The sequence below is a fragment of the Dermatophagoides pteronyssinus genome, unplaced genomic scaffold (assembly GCF_027571235.1).
Source record: "Dermatophagoides pteronyssinus isolate colony J.1.1.1.1 unplaced genomic scaffold, Derpt_VIB-CSIC_2022.12 sq0005, whole genome shotgun sequence".
Taxonomy (NCBI): domain Eukaryota; kingdom Metazoa; phylum Arthropoda; class Arachnida; order Sarcoptiformes; family Pyroglyphidae; genus Dermatophagoides; species Dermatophagoides pteronyssinus.
Window position 1 is genome coordinate 308,702 of NW_027461529.1, and position 24,610 is coordinate 333,311.

Sequence of the window (24,610 nt, forward strand, 5' to 3'; positions counted from 1 at the left end):
AAAACAAAACAAAAAACTGAAAATCGAAACGATCGAAATAAATAAATCGTTTTGAATTGAGATTTACAATCTTCCGGGCTGTTTTGTCGTCATCATCATCATCATCCTCATTTTCGGCGATATTTTATTCTTGGCCATTGTTTAACACACACAAACACACACACATTCTCTCTACATTTGTTGATTTGATTTTGGCTGTTTTATTTTTTTTTTCTCTCTCCGTTGAAACACAAAGGAAAAAAATGCTGAAACTTTTTTCCCAAAGAAAAATAAATAAATAGAAATAAAACGATATATAAAAAACTAAGAATCTGAAAGAGTGAAAAAAAAATTTTTTTTTATTGGGAGCCATGTGCGTGTCTTACTTTGTTGTTTGGTCTTGTACTTATATATTTGCTAAAACAAACACATACTCCATACATACATGTCTTCGCGCTAGCTCGATTTGACACATTGATTGATTATGGAACCAATTGGAAATAACTAACAAAAACAACAACAACAGGCAACAAAATGCATAGATTATATACATCGAATTTTGTTGTTTTTGTTTTTATTATTATTATATTTATCTAAGTGTTCAACGTGTAGATTAAAAGAGAAAAAAAAGAAGAGAGAGAGAGACCTTAAGGTAGAAAAGCATATTATCATCAAAAGCAATGAAAAAAGAAAAGAAATTCTTCTTCATTCTAAGAATTTATTCACACAGACAGTGCTGAATATTATAGTTTTTCACTACAGAACATTATTATTAGTTTAGATGTTAATAATAATGATAATAATAATAATAATAATAATAATAATAATAATAATAATAATAATCATTATTATTATGATGTCGATAGGAAAACAATCAATAATCAATATCTATCATTGAACACTTTTTTTTTCTCTTTTACTTAGTAATGAAAAAGTATTGAAAAGATTTGATTAATTGATTTAATAAATAGATTGAACAGACCTTTTTATTTTTTTATTTTTTCGTCATCCAGACGATTTGAAGAATATAATCCAGATTCGAGAATTTTTATTTTTCAAATTTCATATACCAAATTAGTTAAGTTTTAATAGTTGTTACGAGATGAAATCTAAATGACAATTACCGGTTATCATTAATGATGATTATCATTTTTGTATCATATTTTGATAATGTTTTTTTTTGTTTGTTTTGTTTCTGGTTTTGAAATTTAGTTATTGTTAACAAAAGAGATTGAGAAAAAATAAACCAATTTTCTTTGAGTATTTATTCTCTTTCTCTCTCTCTCTCTCTTTGCCTAGTTTGGTAATCTCATTTCTGGTTTCGAAAATAGTAGGCGGTCGATTTGGAAATATATTTTTTTTTTTGCTGGTTTATTCAGTTTATTTCATTTTAATTGACTAATGAATGCCAATTAAGTGAATCCATGACGCCAAATGAAAATTCTTTTTACTGATTATTACGTTTTTCGAAATGATGATGATGATGATGATGATGATGATGAACACTTCTATGCAAATGAAATGATCGACCAGATAACATTAGTACATACAAAATAATATGCATAGTGTTTTGTTTTCGTTTTTTTTGCATCGAAAGCAAATATGCAAATATAACGGAAAAACGTGTGGAAAATGCAAAACTTGTCCATTTGTAACGCTTAAAGATTATTCAATTGAATTTGGTTTTTTGTTTTTTGGTTTTGCATATTCTATTTGAATAGAATAGGATTATTAATTTTCATCAATATGATTGATTTCATTGATAATCATGTTTATCAACACATTTTCATTGGAATTTTTGTTTTTTGTTTTTCATTTTAATTGGAATAATAATAATAATAATTTTTCGTTTGTATGACATTAATAATATCCATAATATTTGATTTGTCACATAATAACTTTTGGAAAAACATTTATTTTGGCATTGTAATTTATTTATTTTTTTTTTTTTTTTGACCAGAAATGAAATTTGCTGTTTTCTCTTACACCTAGTTGACAAAATGTAGTCATTGTGTGTAATACACATTAATTGTGTGACAATTTTCATTTTACACCTTTTCTGTCTTTCTGTCACCCGATTCTTTATTTCGAGTAGGTAGCCAACATTTTTTTTCTATAGAACTTTTTTCCCCCGTAATCAAACCAAAGAAAAAAAATCCACTATTGTACAGATCATAGTTGCCAGAAAAAAAACTATGATTTCAAAAAAAAAAAATAATGGTAAAATGAAATTATTCACTGTGAAAGTATTTGGAGAAAAAAAACACAAACAGGAGCCAAAAACTTTTGATTATTTTAAAATTTAAAAAAAAAAATGCCAAAGAATGGAATGAGAACAAAAAAAAAGTTGTAAAAATGAATTTAAAACAGTCCGAATGAATGAATGAAAGGAATGAACCACTCGTGTTTTGTAAAAGAATTTTTTTTTTGTTACAATTATTATATTCGGTTGGATACATTTTGGTGTTTTTCTTCCTTTTTTGTTGTTGTTGTTACCCTCCTTTTCAACAAATTGAATGTGTCAATAAAACTTTTTTGTTGTTGTTGTTGTTCCGGTTTGCTTTCGAAATTCCAAAAGGGCCGGTTTCCATTTTTTTTCTTTTGTTTGGTGGCTACTACAACAAGAAAAGAAAAGAGCCTTAAACGCTTTTGGGCATTCGATTGTTTTCATCATCGATATCTCAATATCGTTTTTTTTTCTCTTGTCTTTTAAGAAAATCTTAACAACGATTTTTTTTTTTGGAAATGGTCAAGTTGAAAAAGTTTTTCAACAGCAGATTCCATCAGCATAAAAGAATTTTGCTTTTGTTCTTGTTATCAAATTAGCATTGATGTTGTTTGATTCAAACATGGAATTTGAAAACAAAAGAATTTTATTTTTATTTTTTTTTTTTTGAAAAAAAAACTTTAAAGTTGACCAGAATATAAAAAATGTTCATAAAACAATGCTGATTTGTATGATTATTGTATGAATTTTTTGTTTTTTTGTTTTTACAAATTCATAATCATACAGAATTTTTTTTTCATTTCAGCATTTTTGTGTCTGAAACTTTTAACGCTCAAAATGAAATTCCGTATTCAATGTACCAAAAAAAAACAACAACAATATAAGAAGAACATTTTTTTTTCTTTTCAAACATCAAACATCTATCCGGTTTTCATTTTGTTTGGCAGTGAAAAAAAAATGAAACCCAAAATGTATAAGCCATACATATATTTTGAGTTCAGTTTGTTTTTGTTTGCAAAAACGTTTAGATAACAAGATTTTGTTATTGTTGTCGTTGTTGTTATTTGAACAAAACCACAAATGTTTCAAACAAATAAACAAACATTTGAAACTAAGTATGAATATAATATATAGTTCAACCAAACAAACAACAACACAACAAGTGATGAAGGGAAAAAAATGGTGAACAAAAAAAATTCACCAAGAATCGATTTATCGATGTATTTTATTTTGAAATGTGTTTGAAATGACTTTTTCTTTTTCTTTTTTTTTGTTCCTGGTCATTGTATGAAAATGAGTGAACTTTTTTTTTCTTATATGGAAAAAAATATCACTTTTGAATTGAAATCAAAAAAAAAGGGAATGGGCCGGAAATCTAGAAAGAATATTCTTTTTCTTTTTCTTTTTTTCACTGACAATTTTTTCTTTTTAAGATCGAATGTTGAATCTATTCTTTCTCTCTCTATCTATCTTTTTATCTATCTATCTGACTATATCATTGAATTTTATTATGCAATCCCATCATCACAACTCTTATTCGGTATGTAATTCTATTTAGTTCAGCATCAGTTTTTTTTTATTATTATTTATCATGAATGATATACACTTGGGAGATAAACAAAAAAAAAGATGAAAAAGAAGAAGAAAATAACTATTTTGTCATTCAAATGGATATAATGTTTGTCTCTCTAGTTGTTTGTATCAACAACAACAACAACAACAACAATAAGAATAAGAATTGAATCAATCCGGAACAGATAGACAAGATGTGATAGTCATGATTTTTTTATCATGGTTCAAATTCAAAAAAAAAAAAAAAAAAATAGAAAATTCTGTTTCACAATTTACTTCTTTTTTTTCTTTAACACTCTTTTGATTGAAAATGTCCAATGTCTTTGGAGAATTCAGAAATGTTATTTTCTTCATTTCATCATTCCAATTTTTTTTATATTTATTTATTTTTAAACACAATGATTCTTGATGTAACAAGATAAACATACCGAAGGTAAATGATAAAATGAATGTATAGTATATGAAGTTAGTGGGAAAATAAACTAAGTTTTCATTTCATTTCATTTTTTTTTTGTTTGAATTTTCAGTATTTGATTGCCGTTTTCAAAATCTTCAGTGCCTTTTTGATTCTCAAAAAAAACACCGTCATAACCATAATGATGATGATTACTGAATAAGTATTTCTTACAAATAATCAAAGCTGCCAATTGTACCACTTATCAACAATAAAAAAAACCAACAATAAAAAAGAATTGAAAAAAATTCTATAATGTTATTATCGAATCAAAAACAATCACGGCAAATAATTGTTCTAAATGAAACAAATGATTTATCTTCAAAAACGATTGATTTATCATCATTATCATCGAAGACGACAACGATGGAAAAAAGAACATCGAGAAAAAAACGAAAGAAATTGAAAACAAGTTCAAGATCATCATCATTAACAAAACTATCATTAAATAATCATTATTATTATCACCATAATCATCAACTAGGATTTAATAATATCTCAATGCTGCCTTATAACATCAATGATGATGTTGATGTTGATGATGATGATGATTCGTTCGGAATATTTTGTTGTGAAATCTTTTTTTTGAAAATGAAAAATTTTGTCAATCATGCCTTTAGGACGTTATTATTATTATTATTATTATCATCATCATCATTATTACGATTTTTATTGAATATTCGAAAAAATGATCATTGTCGATGTCGATTTTTAAAATCATCTTCGTTTAAACCTACCATAAATATGATGATGATAGCGATAAATTTATTGATCATAAGAATTGTATATATAATCATTTGGATCATTATTGTTAAACATCAATTTCAAATGTCTCAAACTTTGGCCGTTTCATCATCATCATCAGTATCATCATTATCATTAACACAATCACAATCACAATCATCATCTTTCAATGTATTGAATCCATTTTTGAATCCATCCTCTTCGTCGTCATCTTCATCATCATCATCATCATCATCATCAACAATGTCATCATCCACCAGACAAGTTCGCATTGGTAAGTTAAAATCATCATTGTTTTTTTTGTTTGTTTGTTTGTTTTTTTCCTATTTTTTTTTATTAACCTAACGATCGATGTCCAAGAGTATACGATAAGCGGAAATGACCATACATATATGAATATGAAAAGATTAGTTTAGGTGGCTGAGAATTTTTGCCTTTTGTTGTTTTTTTTACAGTGTGTAATGCCGGAAACAACAAACAAAATGGCGTTATTTCGACAAGTCTTGTTTTTTAACTAGCATTCGGTTTTCCATTAAAAAACCCAGTTGTTAAATGTTATGAATTATTCGATCCAAACAAATTAGTTTGATAATGATTTTCTAACAACAATAACATTTTTTTTTTTTGCAGACAAAACAATTTAGTATCGGTATAGTAAAAGGCCATCCAGATATGACAACAACAGCAACATGAAAAAAAGATAAGACAAAAGCAATCAGAATGTTGAATGTATAATGACCGTGTATGCTCATCATAATCATCATCATCATTGTTTTCCATATAGAGCCATTAGTAGTAATTTGCTGGCTTCATTTTGATTTCATTTTTCAACTTTTTCTTTTTCTTTTTTTCTTTCTTCTTCTGTATATTCTCATCAAATTGAATGAAAGGATTCTCTGTGTGTAAAGATAAGGCACGGTGTTTCCATACATTTTTTTCTGTTTCCACTCAAATCCTAAAATCGAAACATAATAAATCTCATTCGCTCTTTTTCTTCATTTATATCCTTACTTGATTCTTAACTTTTATTTTTATTTTTTTCATTTTAGTTGCCCCGACTAATTTTATTCGGTGCTTACTTTTATTTTTATATAGATATATTTTTCTTTGACTTGCTTCCTTTGCTTAAAGGTTATATGATTTATGGCGATTTACAACAAATACCAACGATGACGATGAGTTTGTGTTTATAAGTCTTTGTATAATAATAGATTGTTATAATGAAAAATTTCTGCAAAGATTTGACCAAAAAAAAAAAATATATAAAGGAAAAATGAACTTCCTTGTGTTTGTTATTTGCGTTTCCAAAAAAACGGTAGTCAAATAAATGAAAACGATAAAAAAACGAATGAATCTTTATCAAATGACAATGAATGAAGAAATCATTCTTAGCGAATCTTACTTATTTACTTTCCTTTTTTTTTCTCGTTTATTTTTGCTGTTGTTGTTCATTAACTATGATGAGCAACCGGAAATAGGAAAATTTATTTGAAATATAAGCATGAATGTATCATGTTTTCAATTTTGTCATTTTGAAATTTTCCTTGAAATGTTTGTTTGTGAAAAAATGTGAATCAAAAAAATAGTCGAGGAAAAAACGTGCATATTGTATCAAACAAACATATTAAAGTGTGAACCATCAATTCGCGAAAAACTTTGCATTATCATTTTTACATATTTTCAGTATTATAACCCGAATAAAATACAAAAAACAACAAACAAATTTCTTCTTTTTTTTCAATACGCTAACCTCTTTCGCTTTCGCTTTTCAGATCATTTGCTACACTATGATGATGGTGATAATAATAATCACTATTGTTTTGCATACAATTCATCATCATAAAATGTATTATCATTTCCGTTCAATACTTACATTACATAGATATTTGATTTCTTACTTTTTTTTCTTGATTCTAGCGAATGAATGATATATATTGATGGCATCATTTTTTTTTTGTTTTTTGGAATCCTGAATTCATAGATTTAATAATATAGAAAATGGAATGATATTCAATGAATATTACATTGCTTTTTTTCTTTGTTTCACTGTTAGTCTCGAGTTTTTTCTTTTCTTTTTCTTTCGAACATTCATTTTCATTTACGCCTTTCGTTTTTTTCACATACTTATTCCGTCAACAGGCAAATGGATACATAATGTGTGTGTGTGTGTGTTTATGAACCAAAATATGCAAAGAAAAAAAAACCTTTTGTTTTGTTGAAAAACTTTCAATACATTTTGTTTCTGTCTCAAGATAATGAAAAATTTGTTGAGATGATAATAATAAGAATAATGATAATTTATTCCAAATTGTTAGAATTGTTAAAATGGCGACATTAAACAAATATTAAATACATGGAATATTTCTTTACTGAAAAACAAAACAAAACAAACAACAAATTCAATGAAATAATATAACTGGATGATAGTGATTCGTTCATTTTTCCATATAGCTACTACTGTTTAACATTATACTAATGATTAAAGCGTCGGAAGTAATCGTTTACTGAAGTTACAATTTTTGGTTATTTGAAGAGATTATTATTAATATGATGATGACATTATATATATGTTGAATGGAATGATGATCATTTTTCTTTATTTTATTAATAAGTTTCACGTATTATGTTTGAGCATGTTTTCTTCTTGTCTATATTTTCGTTTAATTTCATTTTCTTTGAAAAATTTACATATAATGATTGAACGAATAATGTTTATTCATAATGATTTATATGAAAAAAATAATATAAAACAACAAACTTTGAAAAGAGCTACCAATAAATTTCTGGGTCATATCGACATTAATCTTTCCAATATTTCGACATTTGCTATATGATCATTTTTTTTAATATCAAACCAATGAAAATCCTTATGGCTTAAAAATGTTTTTTTTGAAGTAATATCCCTGTGACTGACGACGGTCAACAATGTTTACTTTTTTCCTTTTTTCTCTCTTTGGGTATCTTATAAATGTTTACTTTGTTATCAACTAAATAATGATAATGAAGAAAAAATCTTGAATCCAGATTAATCATGTCAACACAAAATAAAATATCTATGATGTTGATAGCCACTAAAACTCATTATGACTTTTCTTTGATCATTTAGAGAATTTTATTTATTCTTCAAATTCTCTATAAACTAACAAGGTTTTTAATATTATTTAAGAATTAATAACTTACCTGTTTGTTAACATAGAAAATATGTTTATCACTGTGACAAAACACACAATGAATTGTAATTGTATACAAATACAAAAAAAAAAAAATAAAAACTAAAAACTATCGATTTATTTTGCCCTAGATTCTTGACCAACTTGACAAATTTTTATGGTTGTCATTCATTCTTATTGTTGTTTGTTCCATTATTGATGATGATGATGATCATCATCATCGTTTGTTTTTGTTTTTTTTTTTGTTTTGCTGAACAAAAAAAAACTTTGTCATCAAATGCTAATGTTGAAATAATAATATCATCCTTCCATACACCCCATATTTTCTATCGCTTGTGAATACATATCAACCCGGAATATAACAACAAAAGAATCTTCAATTCATCATCATCATTGAACAATTGAATTCGAATACAAAGTAATGTAAAGTTGAAATCAACTTTTTTTTTGTTGAAGAAAAATGGAAAACAAACTTTTTTCGCTGGACAACAACAACAACAAAAACCGATTCAATATGAATGAATGAATTTGGTGGCCGGCTGGACAATGCTGAAGTCAGCAGCCTTTTGCATATGATGATGATGATCAAATTGATGATATTGTATATACGCAGCTTTGATCTGGAATCGTTGAGGAAAAACTTTATTCGCCGATCTTCTTTTTTTTTGTTGTTGTTGTTGGAAACATCGACCGATAATAATAATAATTTTTTTCGGGCCTATGACGAGAAAAAAAAACCGCCAATATCCGGATGACTAATTTCTTTACTTTTTCATTTGTTACCCGAATTTTTTTTAACTGATCTTATCATTCACATTTCAACATTTGCAAAATATAATTTTTTCTTCTGCGGTCGATTTTTTTGTTCATCTAAGGCCTTGGTGAAAAAAAACCATACCATACAATTAGGATAATTACTACTGCGATTTCCATTCGTTATCATTATCATTCTGATGACCATAGCAAAAAAAAATTCACATTTTTCCAGATCTACCTTTCAGTGATTTCTTTTTTTAAATACACTTTTAAATCTATTGATCACAAGATGGAGATAAATCAGTGAAAAAAAAGCAATTTAGAAATTTTTGTGAATGATTCCGTTTCCGTCGTTTGTCAGCTACAAACGAAAAAAAAAGAAGATTCTGTGTTCTGTTCTCTTCGATTTTGTTCTTTCACCAATGAAGATGATGATGATAATAAAATTGCAAGAACAAGAAAAGCCATGGCAAAAAAAAACGATGAATTGAGAACAAATTTTTTAATGTTGTTATAGTGAAATTGGGAGAAAAAAGATGTGCCCAAAGAGATAACCAAAACCAAGTGAAAGATGAATTTGGCGACAGAAAAATCGAAACTTAAAATCATTTTTTCCTTTTTTTCTTTTCGCTTGCTTGTTTGTCAGCGCAGCAGTATAAAATGTACCACAAAATGATGTTTTCTTTTTTTTCGGTTTGGTGATGATTTGTAACAAGAAAAAAAGAATCGCAAAACGACAATCGTATCCCGAAGAAGAAGGCAAAATTTGTTCAAGATCATAAATCATTTTAAATCATCATCATCATCATCATCATCATCATAATCATCATTCGCAAACAACGAACGAATGAACAAAATGAAATTTTTTTTTGTTGAACCAATGTTCAGCAGCCGTAACAATTTTATTTTTTAACTTTTCGTTTCATTCTTGTGTGAGGGTGGATGGTCTGTAAAATTTTCAATGATGATTTCTTTTCAATTTCTTTCTGACTGCAACAAACAACCAAGGAAAAAACGGGAATTCGTAAACATCGACCATTGAAGAAATGAAATGAAATTAAAGATTTTTTTTTCGTGGTTTTGAAAAAAAATAAAGCCCAGCCAGTTGACAAAATATTATGTTATTTGATATTATTTTTTTCATCACTCTCCTGGCTAAATTTTTGTTATGTGTGTTGGTGGTGTCCATGTTGAGTGAGAAAAAGCCATAAAATACAGTTAGTTTTTTTTTGCTCTAATTCAAACAAATTAAATCTAAAAGTTTTACTATAATGACAACTACATACATACTTTTTATTTTCGACAACAATGAAACACACACACAAACAGAAACACACCAAAACATCGTTGACAAATTAAATACAGAATTTTGTTTGTTGTATTTTTTTCTCAAAATTTTTTTTTCATTTTGAAACAATCCAATCCATATGTGTCACAAAGATTATTTATTTATCGTTTGTAAAATTTAACATTCTTGACAATTTCATTACCTTACCTTATTTTAATTTACTATTCTGAGTGATTCAATTGATTTGTTTATATTAATTTCGTTTCTTTCCTTCATTTCTTTATTTGCTATAACACTCACACAGACACACACACATATATATAGAGAAAAAGAAAAGAGTTTCTCTAAGTTTTTCAAATTAATTTCATTCACTCTAACTGAAATTAGTTATTGCTATACAGACCAAATACAATTCTATAGAATAGAATGAGAAAATTAATTAACGAATTTTGTGAAAAGCAAAACGTAGTTTGTTCAACTGTGTACTATAGTTGTTTGCCTATCTTGACAATCATTGAATGTTGCAAATGAAAATGACAACATTGAACTTATGTTGAACATCATTACATTCTTAACTAAATTCAATAGATAAAAACGAAAAAAAACTTATCCATATCGTTGTTCAACCATTAATTTTCCAATCATCAAATGATATGAACCGGTAATGTGAAGAATTTTTCGCATCAAAGTTTTTCGAAATTTTTTTTTCTTGCATTGAAACGCATATACGATCGTTTTTGTTGTTGTTGTTCCGGATGTCCATATCTTTGTTGTTGTTTGGTTTTGATGATAATTTCTCTCTCTCTCTCTCTCTCTCTCTCTCTCTCTCTCTCTCTCTCTCTCTCTCTCTCTCTCTCTCTCTCTCTCTCTCTCTCTCTCTCTCTCTCTCTCTCTCTCTTGTAACTTCTTTTTTATAAATCTATGTTTCATTAAAAAACTTGATAATATCGGTTGATGATCTCAAGTTTTCTGCCTTCATACAATTACTAAATACCCCCTCTTCCCTCCAAAAAAAAACTTATAGACTGTCCGTATTTTGAGAAATGGAATTAATGTCAAATAATAATAAGTGTTGACAAACACACCACAAAAAAACTGTAATCTTAATGCTGTTATCTTTCATCGTATTAACTAAATAACTATTGCAATTGGTGGTAATCATCATCGTCATCATCATCATCATCTTGGTATAACATCTCTTTAAATATCAGAAATTTTTATTTCTATTTTTCCAACTGAAACAACATAATTGCAGCAACAGCAGGGATTCAGGAATCAAAAACCCACCAAAAAAAAAAAAGAACTGAAAGAAAAAGAAAATGGCATCAATCGAAAATCGAAAAGTTTTATTTTTCATTCATTCATTCATTTATTTATTCATTTTTCTACTTTTCATTTTCTTTTCTTACCCCCACCACTTTAATATTTGTGATTCGATCAAAAAAAAAAAAAAAAAAAAGATTCATTGAACCAAACAAACAAAGTTATTCTTGTTGTTGTTCGGTTATTGCTTTGATGGTGATATAAATAATGAAAATAATAATAATAATAATAACTACACATCGTTTGTACGTCGATTTGACCAACCGAACTGAAAATGAAAAAAAAAAGAAATTATTTGAAAGTGTTTGAACGAAAAAAAAGGCACGAAATTTTTTTTTCTCATTTTTCAAGTGATGTTTTCGGTTACCAAAAACATAAACCACAACGAAGACGACGACGACGACGGGCACCATTTTGTTGAACGAAACAAATTTCAATTCCTACCGAAATGTTTCAATCACAAACAACAATAATAATAATAATAATAACACAATTACAAATAGTAACCATCAATAAAATCAACCAGGAATAAAATGGAAAATAATTCTTTATAATAATCAAAATGAAAAAAATGAATAGAATGAATAGAAGAAGGTGAAGAAAAACTCTATTTTTCCCTTTCCTTTTCTTTCTTTTCATTTTTTATTTTGATGCCCGTTGTTTTTGATGGTTCGATGAATAAAAAAAAGATAGATAGAATCAAAAACCAAATCAAGATTGTTCGATTGTTCCAATGTCATTATCATGAATGAATAACGTGAGGATGATAATAAAATTTTTATGAACTTTTTCTTTTTTCTTTTTTCTTTTCTTATTTTTTTTTCCTGTTGTTGACTGTCCAAGTGATGAAAGAATCCTAGATCACGAGAATAAAGAAGTGTGTGTGTGTGTGGTTTGCTAAAGAATGTTCGCACCATCCTATACTATTATTCAGTTTTGGATCAATGTTGTTTCAAATTTTTGTTTTTTTCATTTCAAAAAAGAAAAAGAAGAAACAGGAAAATGAAACGGGTGAAAAACAAAATATCGATTTTTCACTTGTCTTTGGTCGTAGGCCTTCTGCTTCAGTTGTTGTTGTTGTTGTCGATGTTTTTTGCTCTTTTGTTCTTTCTGGATGTTTCAATCGAGAAAAATTTTCGTTTTTTTTTCTTTTCTGTTTGAAAACATTGTTATATTTAACATTGAACAAAAGTTTCATAAACATCAATAACGAAAAATAACAACAACAACAAAACTAACAAGAAATTTTTTCAAACAATCAAGAGAGAGAGAGAGAGAGAGAATCTTAGAAACAATATCGAAACCGATTCCGATGGATTTTAAGGTTTTTGTGATCAATATGAATCAATGAAAAAAATTGATTCGATGATGATGATGATGATTGGCAGCAATGAAGATGAACCAAACATATACCAAAAGCAACAAAGATTAAATTTTAAAGTAAATATTAATATATGCTTGACAAGATAAACACATTTCATAATAATTATCAATGAAATGCAAAAAAAAAAAAATCCTTAGAATCCCGTTAGGCAAAATTCAATTTTGACATTGATTTAATTGATTTTCCATAATAATATTAACCCTTTTTTTTCATCACCATTTTCATTAATGTTTGACCCTTTTTTTTCAACGAAATCATATTAGACTAGACTTGTTTACTTAATTTCAATATAAATTAGTTTTGATGTGTAAAAATTTGTAGAATATATGAATCTTCTACTATGAAGCTTACGCATCATGAATCAAATTACCAAAATTAAGTTTTTTTTTCTTTTGGAAAGAAGAAATATCAGTATTATCAAACAAAATGATTGTTGAACGTCATTGCCAACAACAAGTCCGTCCGTATCGAGTCAAAACAAACAATTTCCGAATGAATGATTGAAAACAAAACACACAAAACAAAACTATCCGAAAATGACAGTTTTAATCTATAATTGTCGTCCGAAAAACAACAAACGGGTGATTTGACAAAAGTCGAATAACAAACAAAAAACAAAAAAACAAACGACAAAAGATAAGCTAAATGAAAAATGGAATTTTTTGTTTTGTTTTGTTTATTTGGTTTACCACCGTTATTGTTTTTATCACAAATTGTTACAAAAAGAAAATTGTGAATCATCGATATCATTTAATAGATTTGAACATCTAACATATGGTTCGGACAACCAATGTACCGGAATTTTGATTTGTAAAAAAAAACAACAGAAGAAACTGATTGTTTTTTCTTGGCACTTTTTTTTTGGATTTGTCGACAAAAAAAAATGGTTCATTTTTCATTATCATCATTAAATGGATGAAAATGTATAAATGTGAGAAGGAATAAAAAACATTGTATTAATTAAAGAACAATTAATCTATTTCACTTGATTATGGATGAAACTTTGTTCAAACAGAAAAAAAAGCAAACGATGATTGTTATTCACACTTGGAGATGAAGAAAAGAAAAGGATGAAATAGAATGGCAAAGAAAAAAAGTTTCTTACATCTTAATGACTATATTTTTGCTAATTAACCCAAAAAAGCGATTCGCTTATTTTTTTGAATTTTTTTTCTCCCCGCCACTGATTATATACTGAAGCTAGAGCTTAAGTTTTTTTTTGTTTTCCTTACGTAACAAATTTGAATCATATTAATCTTACATTATCATGCTTAATGTTTCTTATTGAAAGTGTAAAAAAAATAGAAATTTTTTTGTCTTTATCCATCATCAACGAAAAAAAAACAAAACAAACTTGATGATATATTGTCATAAAAATTCAATACAATCCATAAAATGTAATGATCATTAACACATTTGCTATTTGATGTTGTAAAATCAGAATCAAATCGATATATGAAACAAGATGGACAAAAACAACTATCAATAATAACAAATTCTATTCAAATTATGATTATTATTATTGAAATCTGAAAGAAGCAAACAAATTTCTTATTTTCAAGAAAATGGAACCAAAAAATTTTTTGTTTTCATTGCAACATTCGATGATACTCAATGGGAATTCTGATTGTTATCCAGAGAAAAAAAAACTATAATAATTATCATCTTGGGAATTAATTGAACATTTTTTCTCTCTCTCTCTCTTTCTTTTCTCAATATTTTTATAAATAAACAATGGTTGTTTGAAAAAGAATTGCTTCGATATAAATCATGGTCAAAAAAGAAAGAAAACAACAATGAAAAGAAATAAAGTGATAGAAATACATTTCCATTTTGATAACAACAACAAAAAAAAATGAAAGAAAATATGATGAGAATCTTAACACAATTGATTGGAAAAGAAATAAAATTCATCATTGAAAAAAAACCTGAACACATAACAAAAAATAAAATAAATAGCAACAAAAACATCTTATCCAAAAGAATATATATCATTATCATCATTAAAATGCATTAAGAATCATTGATCATCAGCAGGAGAAAAAAAAATTGTAATCATTTAGCAGAGAGAAAAGAATATTATTATTTTAGCTTTGCTTAGAACCGCCGGTTTCTCTATATGAAAATACTGCTGCTTTTTTTTTGGTTCTCATTATCATTTTGTTGTTGTTTCTTTGGCCAAACTAAACATAATCATCAACAACAACAATGTTTGATCCACCGAATGAATTCGAAGGTATACCAAGCGAAAATAATAATAATATAAATCCATGTTTGTTTTGTACATATAATGATATATTTGAAAGAATGAATGAATGAATGAATAAAAAAAATCTTGATTCATTTTCATTTGTGATTTATTAAACATGATCAAATGATCATGATCATTATAAACATCATTGTTGTTCATTTCTTTTATCTTTAATATTATATAATGAATGTTTTTTTTTCGTTTTCATTTTCGATTATTCATTGTCATCATATTCATTTATGTTTTTTTTTTATTTTCATTCAGATTTATTATTTGATATTGATCATTATCATTGGAATTGAATTGAACGAAATAGAAAATGAATATATTTGTTTATTTGTTGTGTTTGGATTCATTTGGAATATATTCAAATTGTATCATTATTTCTTTTTTTTCATTTGTTTGTTTCTTTGTCGATTCGATAAATTGATTTGGTTTGGATTTGAGAAAACAAAACAAAAAAAAAACATTTTCACTGTTTCAACTACGAAATATTTGAATCCAAAAATAAATATACTTGTTGTTGTTATTCTCATTGCAAGTACGATACTCAAGTCAAGTGGTCAATTTTTCTTTTTGATTCTTTCTATTCTGATCATGGTTGACTAAAATTCTTGATTTCTATGTAAACAAATTAAATAAGAGAATTGAGTAAGAGGTGATAAATTTATGAAAATTTATTCAATTTTATCCGGTTTTCGATCATGTTTTTGACTTTAGACAATGAAAAAAAAAGAATCCAAGAGAAACAATTGTTTTTTTTTTTTTGGTTTCGTTCAGGTTCGATGTTCTTTGATTATTATGTTTTTCGGATGCTTGCTTGCTATCATCAACAAACCATTTAGATCATTAAGTCATTGGAGAAGGAGAGGGTGTACATTCATTTTTAATTTTTTTATTTATTTTTTTTTTTGCTGGTAACTAGAGTAACCAACAACAATCATCATCAGCAGAATCATTTTGTTGTTATTGAAAAGAAAAAAAAACTTTTGTCATCATCATCATCATCATCATCATTGTTATTGTCAAGCCAGAATCTAGAATTCAAAAAAAAAAAAAAAAAAATAAAGTTGGTTATGACAAAACGACGGAAAAGGAAATAACAATGATGATGATGATGATGAGGAACAAATGAAATGTGAAAGGGGATGCGCGATCGACAATGATGATGATGATGATGATGATAGTGATGATGAACCGTTTTTTTTAAAGAATCCGATACAAGCCAGTCAACCCCCAACAAACAACAAAAGTGCCTAATTTAATTTAATTTATTTTAGTTTTTTTCTTCTTCTTCTTCTATATGATGATATCTTTCATTCACATTGCTTCTTTATATCATTTTTTGTTTTGTTTTTATTTTTGATTCTTTTCTAATTCTTTGGCCATTCGATGTCTGTATTTGTGCTTGATCTTTATTCTTCTTTGTCATTATATACAGTATATATATTGCTTGATGATGATCGTTTGTCCTCGTTAAGATATAGCCTTTTGTATTTTTTTTTCTTCTTATTCTTGTTTTTGCTATTGTTTTTCATTATGGCTGGTGTCGTCATTGTAACATGACATTTGTAAAGAAAGAAAAAAAAAGAAAATTTTCAACAACAACGAAATTCAATGATGATGATGACATTGGAATGAATAATATGAAAAGACAAAGAAAAAAAACTAAGAATGAAAAGAACATCATCATCATCAACATTGAACAAATTTGTTGAAACAAAAAAAAAGAGTGACTAAAATCGACAAAATTACAGTAAAAAAATCGTTTTAATAGATAGATAGATCAGTAGTTGAATATTCTGGGCCATTTTCTTTTACGAAATGGTTTATCATTTTCAAATTGACCTTTTAAAAATGTTTGTTTGGCAAAAAAAAACCAAAAATGTTCATGTTTGTTTTTTTTCATCATTAAACATTAGCCGCCTTATTCACCGAAGAAGAACGTGATGGTCCAAGCGAATTAGCCTTTAAATACGCGGTATTTCGAATAAATAAAGATCGAACATTATTGGAAAATACGACAATGGTGTATGATATTCAATATGTACCGAGAGAGGATTCGTTTCATGCATCGAAAAAAGGTTGATTACATTTCACGATTGAATGATTATTATATATGTGAATAACTGAATCTTTAATTTATCAAATGCATAGCATGTTTACAAATGAATCGCGGTGTAAGTGCAATATTTGGACCACAAGATCCAATACTTGGTGCCCATATACAATCATTATGTGATGCATTAGATATGCCACATATCGAAGCCCGTTTAGATCTTGAAACTGAATTGAAAGAATTTAGCATCAATCTTTATCCATCGCCGATGATTATTGGTAAAGCTTTAAGAGATTTGATAGTCTATCTAAATTGGACAAAAATAGCCGTCATTTATGAAGATGATATTTGTAAGTATAGTTTGATGATTATTATTTCTCTACGATTTCAATGGTTTGTTTGCTTGAATTTAGCATTGATTAAGCTACAGCAATTAGTGAAGCCACCATTAAGTAAGCAAATACAGTTCATATTTCGTAAAGGAAATGCTCTATCATTTCGTGATGTATTACTTGATGTACGAACTCGGGGCGTTTATTCATTGATCATTGATACACGTCCGGAAAGTTTACCAAAAATTTTACATGCTGTAAGTAATGGCTTTTTTTGCCTAGAATAAACAAATCATTAATTTTGCTCCGAAATGTCGGGAAAACATGTGATTTCAATTTCCGTTTGTCGTCAAAAAAAAACAAATATTCCTCATAGATTTTGCAAACACAAATGAATAACTATAAATACCATTATCATTTTGTTACGTTCGATATTGAAATCTATGATTTGGAAAATTTCCGATACAATTTTGTCAATCTTACCGCATTTCGTATGGTCGATTCGGATAACTTTTCGGTCAAAACTGTATTACGTGATATGGAAAAATTTCAACCCAAAAGGCATCCAATTCTCAATCGTACAAATGTGATGCAGGTAAGTGCTATTAGAAAATTATTTCCAGACAACATTTTGATTTATTTTTTTTCAAATAGTACGAACCAGCATTGATATTCGATTCTGTTTATACATTTGCTCGTGGTTTACATTCATTGGAACGTGGTGCTATACTACGGCAAATGAATCTATCATGTGATGAAGAATCACCATGGCCCGATGGCAGCACGTTATTCAATTATATTAATTCGGTAATTTATTATTATGTTCTTCTCTATAATCAAATGATAATGACATTTTTTTTAATCATTTAGGTTGACATTCGTGGCCTTACCGGACCGATCGCATTCAAAGAAGGTCGTCGAAGTTCATTGAAATTAGATCTGCTCAAACTAAGACAAAGTAATCTGACTAAAGTAAGTGTTTTAATATACTATGTTCGTTTTCCTAAAAACAACCATTCATTTGTGATTGTAACAGGTCGGTGAATGGTCTACAGGATCTGGTTTAAACATTACTGATCATGCTGCATTTCAAGATTTTGGAACAACCAATATCACTTTGAGAGTGACAACCATTGAATCTACACCATATGTATTCTACAAGAAAAATCTAAACAATCAAATAGCTACCAACAATTCGAATGATCATTTCGAAGGATTTTGCATTGATCTTCTAAAAGCGATTGCAGAAATGTTAAATTTCCAATATGAATTATATCTAGTACCGGATGGTAAATATGGTGCTGAAAATACAACCACAGGTGAATGGAATGGTTTGGTGCGCGAAATCATTGATAAGGTATATTTGAGAAACAATTTATCTGAATCATCTGAATGAACTTTTTCTCAATTTTTTTTCAATATGACTCAATATCGCCATCTATCGTTGTAGAATGCTGATCTAGCTGTTGCATCGATGACAATCAATTATGCACGTGAAAGTGTAATACATTTTACGAAACCATACATGAATTTGGGTATCGGTATCCTATTCAAACTGCCATCAACAATGCCGACAAGATTATTTTCATTCATGTCACCATTAGATATTGATATTTGGCTATATGTATTGGCGGCCTATATTTTGGTTTCGTTAACAATGTTTGTCGTTGCTCGTTTCAGTCCAAATGAATGGCGACTTTCGCATCCATGTATTGCAGCTATGGATCCACATTATAGTGCCGATGGTGATGATAACAATAAACTTGAGAATCAATTTTCGATGGCCAATTCATTTTGGTTTACTATTGTTACATTGATGCATCAAGGATGCGATTTGAATCCGAAAGCGGCAAGTACTAGAATAATTGGTGCTATATGGTGGTTTTTTACATTGATACTAGTCAGTTCTTATACTGCTAATCTTGCCGCTTTTCTTACTGTTGAACGAATGATAACCCCTATTCAAAGTGTTGAAGATTTAGCCGCTCAATCACGTATTCAATATGGTACACTAGAATCCGGATCGACAATGACATTTTTTCGTGATTCACAAATAGAAACTTATCAGAAAATGTGGCGTTTTATGGAAAATCGACCGATGGTTTTCGTAAAAACCTATGATGAAGGTGTACAACGAGTACTGGAAGGCAATTATGCATTTCTAATGGAATCAACAATGTTAGATTATATGGTCCAACGTAACTGTAATCTAACCCAGATTGGCGGTCTACTTGATTCCAAAGGATATGGTATTGCCACACCAATAGGTATGTTTTTCTTTTCTTTTTTTGATGATCAATTCATTTGTTCATTCGAATACTGAATCCTAATAGGTTCTCCATGGCGTGATAAAATATCGTTGGCTATTTTACATTTACAAGAAAAAGGTATCATTCGAATGTTGTATGATCGATGGTGGAAACGTCCCGGTATCAAATGTTCACGTGATGATAAAAGCAAAGAAGGTAAAGCAAATGCTTTAGGAATCGAAAATATTGGCGGTGTATTTGTTGTATTGTTGGGTGGATTAGCTGTTGCGATTGTCACTGCTTTCATTGAATTCTGTGTTCATTCAAAAAAGAATGCTCAAAATCTTAGAGTAAGTTTATCAAATTGAATGATTAATAATTGATAATCTGATTTGATTGATTTGAAAAGCAATCACTTTGTACCGAAATGACCAACGAGTTACGAATGGCTATCAGTTGTAGTGACACACAACAAAGGCCTACATTACGACGTAAATGTTCCAAATGTACATTGAACACATCAGCAGCGATTGGTGATCCTAGTCATCATCATGATCGACCACCATCATCATCTGCCGGTACGGCCAATCAATATTATTTGGATCCATATGTTCCGGATGTTGGAGAAACCGGTCCAGCTACAACCGATATTTATCAACAACAACAGCAAACAACATCTTATCATCATCATAGCTCATCGAATACTTATCATCATCCACCGAGTGGCAATTATCGAAATAAATCCAATATGATCAAAGCACAATCAAGTTATAATCATCATCATCAACAACAACAACAACAGCAACAAGAACAAAATCAATTGAGGCGACGATTAGCTAGTGCCAATTCGAAAACACCTTGGTCCAATATGAATCATTCACGGCAAATCACATCACAATCGAATCATGCACAATCAATGGCCAATCATCCAGCTGAAATTCATCATCAATTCACAATGTATCATCATCAATGTTGTCCACAGCATACCGAACAAAATGATACTAATGACATTGACGATGATGTTGATGATTGTGATATGGGTGATTGTAATCGGCAACAACAATCAAATATGATAGATGGACAGCCACCACCAACATCATCATCAGCAACAACAGCAAATGTTGTAATTAATTCAAGCTCAATAATGAATAATACAAATCAATTAACTGAAGATGATAATCAAAATGGTAGTGGCAACGTAAGCCAAGATGATGAAGATAATGTTGATATAGATGATATCGATGAAGATGGATTCCAATATAACGATAGTAATGATAGTGCTGGAACCAATTCTCAACAACAACAGTTAATGCCCCCACCTCCTCCTCCACCTGCGTCAACATTGACGATGCAACAACAATCATGTCAACCATTATCATCTATCAATCATCTAACTTCAATTGATTCAGCAACCAATAAAATAAATGTAACAGCTACGGCTATGAATAGCGGACGATTAATAACGGTAAATGGACCATTATCATTGCCAAACACGATTGTTGCAATGGTACCGGCTGTTCAACATCATTCGGATGTTGATTATCATCATCGATAAACTATAACACAATTTCTGTATAGAACATTCAAATTACTAAATTCCTAAACTTCCTCTCCCATGCCAACCGAAGATATTTCATTTTTCCATTTCACAAAGCAAATAGATGATTAGAACTAATTAATAAATATAGTGATGATTATTAACTAGAATTGATAATTATTTCAGTGTTGTCTTTGTATCAATCTCTCTTTCTCAATCATTTTTTCTTTTTCTTTTTTGTTTTGTTTTTGTTTTGAGCTTTTTCTCTTTCTCTTTATATTGATTGTTGATGTTGAAAATAAACACCCAAAAAAAACAAATACCGTTTCAATTAACGAATGATGCACAAATCACATATTTCATATGTAAACCTTATCATTATAAATTATCAAGTTATCAAATAAATCTATCTGATCGAATCAATATTGAATCGTTAATTTTTCTTATGAATTATGATCGATGTTTTAAAGTTGCATTTATAATTCTAAAATACATTATTTTCAATTCAGTCACCAGATGGGGCACACTAAACTTTTTTACTAAGCTAAATCCTTCCTATAGGAACTAATGTTTGACGCATTAAGCGATTCTCACTTGACAATTGTTGGCGATGAGAAATTTGTTTAAATCGAAACATCCGCTACAACAACAGCAAAAAGGATTAAAAAGCAAAAAGAATCGTCAATTTTGGTCTCAACAAGAAAAAACATCACGACAAAAAAAAAAAAAATGAAACAAAACTAAACGATTAATTAAAGCAACGATGTACGCACGACCTGGCTAGACATATAGCATATACAGATGACCTGATGATGATGATAATAGTTCGTAAGTGCAGATGTTGATGATGACAACCAAGAATCAAATGATTGCTGTATATGTGTGTGTGCAGGTAAAAAAACGATGATGATAGGCTTGAAATGATAATTATCATCATAATTATTGGGTGTATGGTTGTAATGTCTAGTGAAAGATTTCACACCATTTGAAATTCATTTAACTATGATATGTTGTCTTCTCTCTCTCTCTTTGGCTAAAAAATGATGATGACAAATAGTGCCTGTTTGTTTCTCAAAAATAAATAAAAAATTTTAATTCAAAATTTTCAATTTTTATCAAACATAATTGATTGATTGACCAACAATCGCTGCAAATAAGGTAATTTTAATTCATTCTTGTTGCATCCGATTTCATTTACATCACCTAATGAAATATCTGCATCATATAGACTATTGTGTTGATCCAATTCGATTGCTAATGGAAATTCAATTCGATCACAATGTTTACCTTTCAGATAACCAGTAGTAGTATAGGCTGTACAACTAAAGATACATTTTTCGTGATGAAAATCTTTCATATTAACTATGATGCCCAATTTTTCGAAATCAATTTTCATTTCGGTTGCATAATATATGGCTGCATCCATTGCTCGATTAATGTTGGTCACTGTGGCAGAAAAATTTGGAATGTTAAATATTCAAATTAAAAAAAGGAAAATCCTTACCATTCAATTTGATATTAATACAAGTGACAAACACAAGAAGATTTGAAACGGTTAAAAGTTGTAACATCATAATTGATCAATTAGCTGATTCGATTAAGCAAATAATAATGATTATGATTAGATTGAACAAAATGATAGCCGATCCATTTATATAGATAAATGATGATAATTTTCATTGCGTCATTAATTTATCTCAATTCCTTTTGGATTGCATCATCATTATTATTTGAAAATCTCCAATGTTTTTTTTTCTCCAAGATTGTTATCGAGGAAATTCTTATTTGTTTTCAGTATGAAGATCCGGTTGATTATCCATTAAAAAAAATGTTGATCACAAGTTATAATCTTTTACTTCTTTAAATCAGATCATTAAAGACGGATATGAGGATTAAAAGTAAATATACATTAATCTTGGCAAATAATAAAAATATTTTTAAATTTTTAAATGCCAATGTTGTAAACAAATGTTTTTTGAATTCATGATAAAATTGTCCTTTGACCATCATAGTGATGAATTTAAAAAAAAAGAATAGTAACCTTTGATCATTTACATATGATATTAGATGAAGCGGCTGTTATCATAGTGTTATATAATTATCACAGAATCACATATACGCATGCATGTTGATTCATTCATAGGTGTTATCATTTTGTTTTCCAAATTGACGTTCATGTGATTATCTTGATCAATCATGTAGTAGAAAAATGGATGCAATCAAGCCAATCTTCAACATCATCATTATTATTATTATTATTATTTATCAAGAATGAATGAATGTGTGTATAATGGAAAACTAATTTTAAATGCAAATCAAACCATCATTTTATCATTATCACTATACATGTGAAAAATTTTTACCTGACAAATTTTTGGAACACACACACATATATGATATAATATAAAATACATAACATATAATTATCACCATATAATTGTAAAACAAAAATGAATTAACTTTATGAATCTGAATTAATCTGATATATCCTACATCATCACTATTATCATCATCATCATCATCATCATCATCATGATTGAAGAAAATAAAAATTCGGTTTATTATCGATTGATGTGGCCAAATTTTTACAAGATTTTATATAGAAAATGACCATAGAACAATCATTAATATTTGGTTCTCTCTCTCTTTTTCTAACTTTTCAATAATTTCATTCATTAATTCATCAGTATGACAAGCTTTAATTTTTACACATTGATACACACACAGTACATTACTCCGCCTATTAATAATTGGTTAGTGTGATGTTTTACGCTATTAGCAATTATTATCGATAATCTTTGTTCTATTTCGTTTATCCCGAATGTTGAAAAAGGTGATAATTTCCATTTTTAAAAATAAAACAAAAAAAAAAGGTGCAAGGTGTTTTATTTCATTTCATCTGATTATTATTATTATTATTATTAGTGTGATTGTGATACATAATAATAATAACAATGTCTAATATGTTTGAAACAATCATAATCATTGTGTGTTTGTGAAACATCATGATAATGATGATGAACAATGATAAATAATGGTAAAACATTTAAAACGAATAGATCATCAAACTTCTTTTTTTTTGTTTGTTTCGATTTAAACAATTTTTTTGAACCAATAAGCAAAACAATGATAATTGGCCATACATAATGGATTGGGATAACCATAAGTAAGAGAGACAAATTAGTTTTTGATTTATATTCAAATTCATTCAACAAAAAACAATATCCATTTTCGATAATTATGATAATGTTGATTATTTTTTTTGCTTCTCTTGGATCAATACTA

At 28.3% G+C, this 24,610-nt stretch overlaps 2 protein-coding genes across 3 annotated transcripts; one reads left to right on the forward strand and one right to left on the reverse strand.

Annotated features, from left to right (window-relative positions):
• Positions 1-4,309: 4,309 nt before the first annotated feature.
• LOC113789888 (glutamate receptor ionotropic, kainate 2) lies at positions 4,310-21,748 on the forward strand. Of its 2 annotated transcripts, XM_027339478.2 has the most exons (11): positions 4,312-5,250; positions 17,071-17,232; positions 17,306-17,557; positions 17,621-17,796; positions 17,916-18,134; positions 18,194-18,346; positions 18,410-18,511; positions 18,576-18,896; positions 18,990-19,806; positions 19,873-20,138; positions 20,198-21,748. In XM_027339478.2, the coding sequence occupies exons 1-11, from the start codon at positions 4,488-4,490 to the stop codon at positions 21,341-21,343; spliced, it is 4,377 nt and encodes a 1,458-aa protein (XP_027195279.2). In that variant the 5' UTR covers positions 4,312-4,487; the 3' UTR covers positions 21,344-21,748. The 2 variants fall into 2 exon arrangements, with proteins under 2 accessions (XP_075676087.1, XP_027195279.2); XM_075819972.1 differs by having other exon boundaries at positions 4,310-5,250; positions 17,306-17,796.
• Positions 21,749-22,401: 653 nt separating this feature from the next.
• LOC113789663 (uncharacterized) lies at positions 22,402-23,135 on the reverse strand. The gene is made up of 2 exons (XM_027339233.2): positions 22,830-23,135; positions 22,402-22,771 (listed from the first exon to the last, which is right to left on the reverse strand). The coding sequence occupies exons 1-2, from the start codon at positions 22,897-22,899 to the stop codon at positions 22,431-22,433; spliced, it is 411 nt and encodes a 136-aa protein (XP_027195034.2). The 5' UTR covers positions 22,900-23,135; the 3' UTR covers positions 22,402-22,430.
• Positions 23,136-24,610: the final 1,475 nt, after the last annotated feature.